This window comes from Carassius auratus, unplaced genomic scaffold (genome assembly GCF_003368295.1).
Source record: "Carassius auratus strain Wakin unplaced genomic scaffold, ASM336829v1 scaf_tig00009713, whole genome shotgun sequence".
In the NCBI taxonomy this organism is placed as follows: domain Eukaryota; kingdom Metazoa; phylum Chordata; class Actinopteri; order Cypriniformes; family Cyprinidae; genus Carassius; species Carassius auratus.
The window spans coordinates 72,359-83,550 of NW_020524064.1; the positions used below are offsets into that span (position 1 = coordinate 72,359).

The 11,192-nt window shown below is 37.2% G+C and overlaps 1 protein-coding gene across 1 annotated transcript in view; it reads right to left on the reverse strand.

Moving 5' to 3' along the window:
• The window catches only part of LOC113072634 (A-kinase anchor protein 6-like), a gene marked incomplete at its 3' end in the record, with an annotated part of 81,517 nt that extends 70,695 nt beyond the window's left edge, over positions 1-10,822 (reverse strand). The window contains exons 1-2 of the mRNA XM_026245618.1: positions 10,467-10,822; positions 604-855 (exon numbers count right to left, since the gene is read on the reverse strand). Of these exons, the coding sequence (XP_026101403.1) occupies positions 604-855; positions 10,467-10,796 (582 nt within the window). The remainder of the gene's footprint in view (positions 1-603; positions 856-10,466) is intronic.
• Positions 10,823-11,192: the final 370 nt, after the last annotated feature.

The following is an 11,192-nucleotide window of genomic DNA, read 5'->3' on the forward strand; positions in this document are numbered from 1 at the left end:
CGCAAACTCAAATTTAAAAATGTAATAAAATCTATCCTATGTTAAAAGAACTCGACTAAGTTAAGTAGCTACACCTTACTGCAAATGTCTACTAGAAAAGCATGTGAAAGTGACGTGACATTCAGCCAAGTATGGTGACCCATACTCAGAATTTGTGCTCTGCATTTAACCCATCCGAAGTGCACACACACTGTGAACACACACCCGGAGCAGTGGGCAGCCATTTATGCTGCGGCTTTGCGCCCGGGGAGCAGTTGGGAGTTCGGTGCCTTGCTCAAGGGCACTTAAGTCGTGGTATTGAAGGTGGAGAGAGAAATGTACATGCACTCCCCCCACCCACAATTCCTGCCGGCCAGGGACTCGAACTCACAACCTTTCGATTGGGAGTCCGACTCTCTAACCATTAGGCCACGATTTCCCCTTGTGTGCTAGAGTTGTCTAGGCTGAATGTCTGTGGTGAAGTGTATATCAAATGGGTTTATGGTACACTCCCAGCAGAACGTTGCATAACTAATTTCTGTCCTTGTAAATTAGTACCCTAAGCAAGGGATGTACCCGCCTTAGGTGGCTTAATTTGGATGATGTTGTGGAGATGTTTCTGACCTCGTCGTGATCCTGGCTGAAGGCTTGAAGGATGTCAGTCTGGCGGGTGTAGTTTCCGTTGGAGTCCTGGAGGCCCTGGAGAAGCCTCTCTTTCAGAACCAACACGGACACACGCAACTGATGCCAGAGGAGCTGCACGCTCCGGATGTCCACTATGATGTTTACTGAGTAGGACAGGAGCTTCAGGGAGAACTCGGTCTCCAACAGTGCGTGGATCTGCTCGACATGATCCGATATGTCTTCACAGATGTCCTATCAGACAGACAAATGCACAGACAGTCAACAGATATAGTATTGAGATCTGCACTTTTATGCATGAAATTACACATCATATGATGGCACTGGATTCATACAGCTCTTTGGAAATACACAATTTCTGAGGATGTGGCTTTCTCACTGACTTCCTATTTCCATCATCAATCCAGAACCCACTGGATATTAAAGAAACACCCTCAAAGGCTTTTTAGATAGAAGACGTCTAATGTTCAGACCAAACAGATGTATGAATTATAATTCATGAGAAAGAGCAAAAAGAACAGGGCAGGAGTAACAAGTACTTTTTTTCTGAAAGAAGAGATATTTTTCCAGAATCACGGCTCACTGAAGCAAAGATTGAATTACTCAACAGGATATTTCTGTATTATGCATACCAAACAACAGTATTATGGTAACAGCTCAGGTTTCCAGGACTTTTTGCAGTTTTATCATTTAGTTTGGTTTTGATAAAAGGAACTAAACATCAGTCAGGTGAAGACTACTTGTCATGCACCTACTGTACCTTCAGCGAGTCACAAGTGAAACAACATCACTATGTTATGTATCCATGTAAGAGAAAATGGATGGACATTTGAGTCATTTTCACATGACGTGAATAATACAGAGGAGATCTCAGAATATACCAAAGAGCCCAGTAAATTACCTCTGTTTATGTCTTTCATGACATATACTCTACTGTTCAAAATGTAGGTATATACCACACACTGCAGTTGTGCTTCTTGATATTTGTAAGATTTTACAATGATTTCACTGGGATCTTATTGGGATATCTAATATTATTTTAGTTGCTAACCAGTTCCGGTTTATCTGGTTTATCTGATGTGAAAGTCACAGCTGCGAAGAACACATTTACGACTGTGGGTCACTGGGTCTAGGGGGCTTTTTTTTGTCACTGTGGTGTTTAGGGGCCGATATTAAATGGCTAGTTTCAGAAGCAGTAGCTAATTTCAGAAAATTATATCCCAAAACAGAATAAGATGATATGGTGTAGATACACTACATACAGTAGCAACTGCACATTTAAAGAGACCCACCAAAAATATTTGGACACTTAATTAATAATGTCTGAATGTCATTCATTGTTTTGGATTGTATGTAAAGTCAGATAACAATTGCATTTTTCTCACCAAGTAATGCAATAAGATTAATATTTTTAAAGTGTACCTTAGGTGTCCAAATACAGTTTGGGTCCACTTTATATAGTTGGATCATATAATGATCCCTGTGCAAGTCAGGAGGCTCAGCTGCTAGCAAATTCTGAAAGTTGTCTCATCTCATCCAAACTTTAAACATCGTCATTTATAAAAAACTTTTAATTCAGGAGGCAAAATAGTTTCCTAGGACATACAGTAAACTGTAACTTTCTTTTCAAACATTTTGTCAATTTGATATTATTGCAATTGCATCATAAAAACTACACTAAACGAATTAAAAAAAAAACAGTATTTGTATTTAATCGCATTAAGTTCAAAATATCAGTCCAAGTGACAACTGCATCTTTGACATCCCTTAATATATATATTTTTTCTTCTGAAAAACAAACTAGTTCAGTATTATGTCCAAAACATGAAAATGTCAGAACCTAAAAAGCACTGAGACAATTAAGAGAAAGGTGAGAGAGCAGGAGCATTTATAGGTCATGGCAGACATGCCAAAACAACTGCAGCTCGTGGTCAACACAGCAACGCCAGAGTTGCAGCCAGCAGCATCTTTGATACGGTGTCGCACACTCCCTAAAATAACACGGCACCACTAAATGTAGGTCAGACATGCCGCCAAGATGCAGCAGGTTCCATACACTCCTGCTGCGCTGGCTCAAAAACAAACAGTAGAGTGCAAGCTGACCATGTTACAGGAGACACAGATCACCTACTGTAGCACACATACTATAATACAGATTATGATGGCTTAACCAAACCAAAGGTTCTCTGAAGATAGTGTCAAGATAAGAATCGCATCAAAAAAGATTTAAATATTGAATTCATGAGATACTATAGTGGAAGAACTATTTTAGTTCAAACATTAAAGGGATGATGAACAACACATTTACAGTTACACTAAGCATTTATAAACTTAAAAACATATCAGGGTTTGTGTTTGACCCTTTACAATGATTCAAATAACACTAACTGATTCTCATTGGCCAACTGCTGCATTATAATGGCCACAAAAATATTGAATTGTCTCAGTTTCTAACATAGCTGTGCAGGTTTCAGGTCTCTTATATCACTGGTATGCTTTTCCCCACTCAAATCAATATTTTATGTTCCATTTTCCAAGGTCAGTGTCACAAAATAATAGAAATAATAGAAAGCAGTTCCAATTAAAATAATATTTCACAATATTACAGTTTTATTGTGTTTTGATCAAATAAATGCAGATTTCTTTCAAACTTTTTTTTTTTAACTACTGACCCCAAACAGTGTACCATTATTACACCATAGTACAAAAAATCTTGGTATTAGCATGGTACTTTTCTGCACTTTTTTTTTTTTATCACTGGCCAGTTGAGGTTGTAAGCGTGCCACAGCTGCCCTCTCAATACCATGTGACCTCTGATGACACAAGCACATGGACACAAATACAAACACTCCCACAAAAATGAACTTTCAATAAAAGTTCTTCCTTTTACAAATGCAAAATAATACATAAACCTTTTCCTATGAAAAAAATACACCAGTTCACACCCTAAAATGTGCAATAAGCAACACCAAAAAAAAAACATACAAAGCCAGCCTACTCAATTATTAATAAAAGAAACTCAGCCACTCGACTTCACATCCTAACAATATTTCAAACAATCTTCACAATGTCAACCCATCAGAGGCTTCCTGTTAGAAATATATTGAGCATGTCAGTTGATCCCTCCTCTTACCTGCTCGCTGGCTGAAGTAAAACACGATGAATCAAAGAGAATGAAGTCAGAGATTGCTTTAGTGTGCTCTGCGCGGCATGCGGCGCTGATGTGTGTCAGATCTGATGTCAGATGTGACAGCTCTGAGTGCTTGTGCTGCCTGATATGCTATCGTTCTCTCTCTCTGTAACTCTTCCTCACTCACTTCACTGGCCTGTTTCTTCCATTCTGTCTTTATCTCTGGAGGAGGGGCTGTCTCACCAAACCGAGGGGCTATTTTGGGACCTGACCTCTCTCTCTCTCCCTCCCTCACTTTGTCTGGCCCACCAGCAGGGGCAGCTGCTGCGGGGGGGTAACATCGGGGTTTGAGGCGTAACTGGATACACTAAGGTCACCGTACATATTGGGGCTTCCACAATGATATGAACATCAACAAGGCTAGTACATTACATTGTACAGTATAATAAAACCTATAAGTGCAAAGTAGCAAACAATGAGGTGTATTTACTGCTATGTTAAGGATCTGCATACTAAAATTGCATCATAAAGCAAATTAATGTGTTTGGCACAGTAGGTTTTAAGCAAATGCATCACAAACATACATTTTTTACAAAAATTTGCATTTTTATCTATGAATTTGAAACACTAAAACATACTGTTAATATTAAAATAATATTAATATCTCAGAAGATGCAAAAGATTAGTTGGAAAACTACAAGAAGTATGCTGCTCTGACGCAGCATTGACACACCATTCATTTTAAAAATAATTAAATGTATCAGGGTACATATTGAAAAAAAAAAGTTTTAAACATTGCCATCATGGAAAAAGCATGTTTTTTGATTGAGTACGTTGGAAAAAGCATGCATTAAGATTTTTGTTAAATAAATACTTCCTAATAAAAATCACATTAAATAGATTTATAATGTTCCAAAACTTTCTATTCATCAACATATGAAGCACCACAACTGTTTTCAACATTGATAATTATAAGAAATCAAATCCGCTTATTACATTGATTTCTTAAGGATCATGTGACACTAAATAGTAATGAAAATTCAACTTTGATCACAGGAATAAATGACAAAATATATTCAAATAGAAAACAGTTATATAAAATTGTAATAATATTTTAGAATATTATGCTATCAAATAAATACAGTCCTGGTAACATAAGAGACTTCTTTCAAAGACATTAAAAAACTTTACCAACCCCAAAAAGTTGCCTTAATTACTCACAGGCCCAAACAGAATCTATAAACTTTAATTCTACCAAATAAATTTAAAAATGTTAGTACTGCAATCTAGTGAAAATCAATCATTTTAGATAAAATATTACACAAACAAAAATGAAAAAAGTGCAGAGCTTTGTAAATGAGCTTTCTATTATGACATTGCAATGGAAATGATATAAAAACAACTGCAACATGCAAATGACACAAAAGGTGAAGTCTTTAGCATATCTGCAAACCACGCAGACCATTCAACCCACTGTACATCAGAGGAGGCTGAACGAGAACTAAGATTACATCACTCCAAATACATGCCCACGTGAACTGATCTGGTTTCAACAGGGTAAAAATACAGACGTGAGAAACATGGGTGTGTCTGCGTGTGTGTGTGTGTGTGTGTAAATCACATTAGTGTGAGTCCACCCGGCATCCTGACAACTGCTAAAATGCTATTACATGCTATTAGTGCCAATGCAAGTGTGCGTGAGTGTGTTTGTCAGTGTGTGTGTGTGTGTGTGAATCCTCATACTGTACATCTGATCTGTGGAATAAGGGTGTGTCTGCAGACATTGTTCTGAGGGCTGGTCTCTTTGGGGAATGTGGACATCACAGCTGTGTGCTAAACTCTTGGCGCTCTGACATCCATTAGTGAGTCCACTCTCTACATACTACACACAGCTGCTACTGCAAACCAGACTATTCCACTTTCTATTACAGAATCAGTTCTGTACTATCCATCCATCCATCAGTGACAGAGAACCTCACGTTCTCTCATTAATCTTTGTTAGTGACGCCAACGTTGGTCAACAGTTTGCTATGCAGTAACAGCAATATACTTAAATATAACATACTTAAATACAATTTTCATATATCAAGGATACTTCATACAAAACACACACACACATATATATAAATGGACATGCACAAACAAATGGGTGCTCATGATTACTATAAACTAGAGTTATACAGTACATTACTTCAAAAGTTTGGAGTCTGTGAGTTATTTTAATGTTTTATAAAAAAGTATTTTAAGAGAGACATGGGTGAGTAAAGTTCATAAAAAGGGACCAAAGATGTTTTAAACAGTATAAGCACCACCGCTCTAAACGTATTGGCAGATGTAGGCATATAAATTAAGTGATGATGAACTCAAAAGTTCAGAGTGTTAATTCCCAGAAGTTCAAAAATGAAGGTTTCCCACTAGTGTGCCAATGGCATTTACAATGATACATACAAAAAAATAATTAATTAATAAAAAAACGGTTACAAGTTAACTTAACACAACACAATACATTAACACACATACTGGTAAAAAAATGTATAGCCTCAATGCATTGAAAGTTGATTTGGATAAAAGCGTTTGCAAAATGCATAAATATAAATGTAAATCAACATAGTGAATCATTAAATGCTAAACTGAGAAAGAAATGGCATAATGATGACAGGAATAACTCTAAATAACACACATGATCAGTGACACAAACATGTCTGTGTTAATTAGTGTTCAACTTGCGCAGAACAGGAGGTGTATGTTGGTAAGAGTCCTTTGCATCATTAGAGTCTCTAGTCACAGAGCCTCACTGTGACAAGTACCTTATGCTTTCAAAGGCCATATTTATTCAGTCAAAGATACAGAATTTTTTTTTTTAATTAAAAATAACTGTTTTCTATTTGAATATATTTTAAAATGTAATTTAGAACAGCATCTATTTGAATTAGAATATATTGTAACATTAGAAATGCCTTACTGTTACTCCCTTACTGACTCCAAACTCTTGAACACTAGTCCTGATCTTCTCCACGAGATGGCGCTGTATGCTTGAAAGTCAAAGACAATATATAGTTAAGAGCACCTTGCCATTGAACCTGAAAAGATGCTAAATGATTCATTTTAGGAGGAAGAAGAGACATATGACTTTCTGAGAGACTGAAAGATGTTTTTGTCATCTGTAATTGCCTCAAAATTCCTCCTGGAAGTATATGATTGTTGACATTTACATTCATTTTCAGGATACATAATACATCCTGAAAGCTCAATATTGACAGGCAGTTCTAAAATCACCACAGACATGAAGAATCAGTGGTCCTATATGTCACAGTCGGTATGGAGCTCACAGGAAGCCTGGAAGTGAGTCACTGAGGCACACTAGTGTAGGAGTATCAGTCCGTGCTTTGCTCTGTTGCCTCTCACGGAGAAACAGATGTGTGCTGCCCGACTGACTCATTGTCTGCTGATACTGAACACAAAGCCTTCAGTCAGCTGCTCAAAATAACCCTGGATTCAGCAAGAAACACACAAGGAATTCTTCACAACAACAACAACACAAAACATCAGCAGAGAGAGGTGATTTATAAGGGTCCATTAAAAAAGCAGAAAACGATGCTCAAACAAAAGAAAATCAGGCAAAAATCTGAATCCCACACTGAAAAAAGAAGGTGCAACACTCACTGTAAAATCTCTGAAACATCTTCAGCAGTATTAGATAATAGACATGACTTCTCTTCCTTCATCAAACCTCAAGAACACCATATATAATGGTGAAAACTACTTTTAAGCTTTAGGGTTGTTCATAAATCTTGAAGGTTTGTACTTTTGAATTTTTATTAGGTTCATATATGATTATGTATAATTTCTTGTTTATTAAATAAGTAAAAAAATTATTTAGTTAAATTAAATTTCTTATTATAAATAATTGCCAAATTTAAAAAAAAAGTTGTAAAAAATCATTATAAAAATGTTAAATTAAAGATATCCATCCAATTTCCAAACCGTGTGTGTGTGTGTGTGTGTGTGTGTTTTAAATATACACACATACAAACGCAAACATATAAACATTTTATATAAACAAACACACATATGAACAAATATATAGATGTCTGTGTGGGTGTTAACTCACATATTTAATTGTAATAGTTTATTAATCATTTGCATCATTTACCACATTTATTAGGTCCAATATTTATAAGATTGCTAAAACAAGATCTGAAAGAATGTGGCACTCAAACTGTTCAGATCAGACTGAAATGATTTGATTGTTAATAGCCTAATGGCACAACCTCACTTCACAGCTAAAAAGACATAGCCGTGGTGGCAATGACAATGCCGTCTGACCGATGAGAGAAAAGCTCCCCTTCAGAGACACACACACACACACACACACTTATTCTAAAAGCTTCACTTATGATTTATTAACAGGACATGAAGGTTCTCAGACTGGCTGTAAACCGCCATGACACCAGAGACTGCAGTGTGTTTTTAACAGCAAAGACCATCAGGTCCCGCTCTAGCAGCAGTGACACATTCAGTTAAAGAAGTGATTCCTGTAATACATTTATAATGCACAGACTTCACCGAGGGGAACAGTGACGCAGCCAGTTTCCTTTTCACTTTCACTTATTTCAAACTAAAGCGTGTTGCTTTTTGAGGTTACAATATTTCTTTCTATCTCAGTTTCAAAGCAATCCTCTGTTTCATTGAATGGCTCTCACAATGATGTGAGCCGCTGTTTATCTGAGCTATAACATGATGAAGCTGAAACACAGACTGCCTGATTCTCTCTTGTGAAATACATCGAGAGAGTGAACTTCTAATTAAAGACTGCTGAGCACACGGTTCTGATTAAACCAACAAATGTAAAAAATGAAATGAGAACACAACAATGTTTCTGAAACATCTTTCAGACGGAGTTCTGTAATGGTTTCTCAATCTGAAAGTGGGGGAGCTGTTAGACTAACACTGAAACTCTCACTATGACCTCAGCATCACTGTATCAAACATGTGTTGATATCATCAAGTCAACATTACTCATCATTAGCCTACTACAGTGCAACAGACCAGGGTTTCCCAAATTGGGGTTCACGAGTTGATGAAAGTTAAAAAAAAAAGTAAAATAGTAAAAATATGAATAAATAATTGTTAAATCAAAACACTAAATCTCAGAAAGTAGCTTGTAACAACATAACGTTTCCTCTCAAATTTCTCAAAAGAGAAATATAAGATGAGAAATTACACAGGGAAAATTTTTGCACGCAGTGTGAAATACATCTGGACAAACTTAATGCAAGATATTATAGATAAAAGATATTAACATTTAGTCCACAAGACAAAAAAACCCTTGGTTCTTAATACTGTGTTCTGTTACCTAAATGATCCTCGACTGTATTTCTGTTTTGTGATGGTTGTGCATGAGTCACTTGTTTGTTCTGAACAGTTCAACTGAGAACTGTTCTTCAGAACGGAGCAGCTTCGCGGATCATTTGAATCAGTTCGAGAAATTGGAGCGGGTTCGCGAATCATTTGAGTCAGTTTGGGAGCTCAGAGCGGGTTCGCGAATCATTTGAATCAGTTTGGGAGTTCGGAGCGGGTTCACGAATCATTTGAGTCAGTTTGGGGATCGCAAATCATTTGAATCAGTTCGGGAGTTCGGAGCTGCTTCGCAGATCATTTGAATCAATTCGAGACTTCGGAGCGGGTTCGCGAATCATTTGAGTCAGTTTGGGAGTTCGGAGCGGGATCGCGAATCATTTGAGTCAGTTTGGGGATCGCAAATCATTTGAATCAATTCGGGAGTTCGGAGGATCATTTGAATCAATTCGAGAGTTCGTATATGGTTCGCAAATCATTTGAGTCAGTTCGGGAGTTGAAAGCGGGTTCGCGAATCATTTGAGTCAGTTTGTGGATCGCAAATCATTTGAATCAGTTTGGGAGTTCGGAGTGGGATCGCGAATCATTTGAGTCAGTTCGGGAGTTCAAAGCGGAATTTCGAATCATTTGAGTCTGTTTGGGGAACGCGAATCATTTGCATCAGTTCGGGAGTTCGTAGAGGGTTCGCGAATCATCTGAGTCAGTTCGGGAGTTCAAAGCTGGTTCGCGAATCCTTTGAGTCAGTTTGGGGATCGCGAATTATTTCAATCAGTTCGGGAGTTCGGAGCGTGATTCATTTGAGTCAGTACGGGAGTTCGGAGCTGGTTCGCGAATCATTTGAGTCAGTTTGGATTTTTTTTAAATCCTTTTGCACATTTTACTTATGTTCAGTAGTTCAACTAATAAAAGGATTTATTATTAAGGTTTCCTGTTGACTGCTGTATATAAAAGCCCTTCAGTATAGTTGTTGTTACCTCAGGGGATGAGGGGAGTCATCAAAAATAAAAAATAAAAAATAAAAAGTTTTTGTTTTGGCTATAATAGAGTACCTCTTTTGGGCCACTTAAAGCACTGTACAATAGATTTATGCTATATTAGATTTATAAAATCTAACACTGTTTCCTCAAAAATATTAAGCAGCACAATATGTTTCTTGTAGAATATTTAAATAAATAAAAAAATAGGTAAAAAAAAATTCAATAGTATTTAAAAATATTAAAGTATTTACTGTATTTTTGACCAAATAAATGAGGGCTTAGTGAATATTAAATAATGTAATCATCTAGCCATGGACAAAGATACATTCAGCATCATTCAAAATATTGGTTCCTTTAATGCTGCACTCCTGTACTCTTACCTTGAGTTGTACCAGGTGCACATCCACATGTCTATTAATGCTGTCTTGCTGCACAGAGTGTGTGAGGTCTCTGACTCTCTCCGTCGTGGTCCTCAGCCAGGTCTCGATCTCTGGCAGATGTAGAACCACCTTCCAGTCGGCCCCTGTGTGGAGAGGAGGGGGTTTTTGGTACCTGCGGTAGGGATCTTGTTTCTGAGTCGACCCATCTCCGCTAACGCTGGGCCCACACGGATCATCTTGTTTATCAGGGCCGGGTTCCAGGGTGGGAGTCACAGAGGTTATCATAGGGGAGGAAGCCTCACTGGCCGTCGGTGATGCAGCAACATTCATGATGAAACACAGTGTGATCCTGAGGACGGGGCTTTTTGGTTTAGCTGTTCAGAGAGGAGACAAAAAAAGAGAGATTTAAAAAAATAAATTTTAAAACCAAGTAAAGTGCAAAACACCCATTAATACTAAAAGAGCAGCCAGACTTAGATATCAGATAGCCAGAGGTAATTTGTGATACAAATCTAATGGTGGTCACTGTCAAAGACAACAGCATGTAAATTGGCTCTCATGGTGAAGCATTAGAAAAACATTTAAAGAAAGAGATTTCTCATCTTAGTGAATTATTTACTATTTTGAAGAAAAAAGTATTAGCGACATGGATAAAAATGCCAAATCACAAAAAAATTTAATAATAATAAAAAAAAAAATCTACAAAATGCATATTTGAGATGGTGG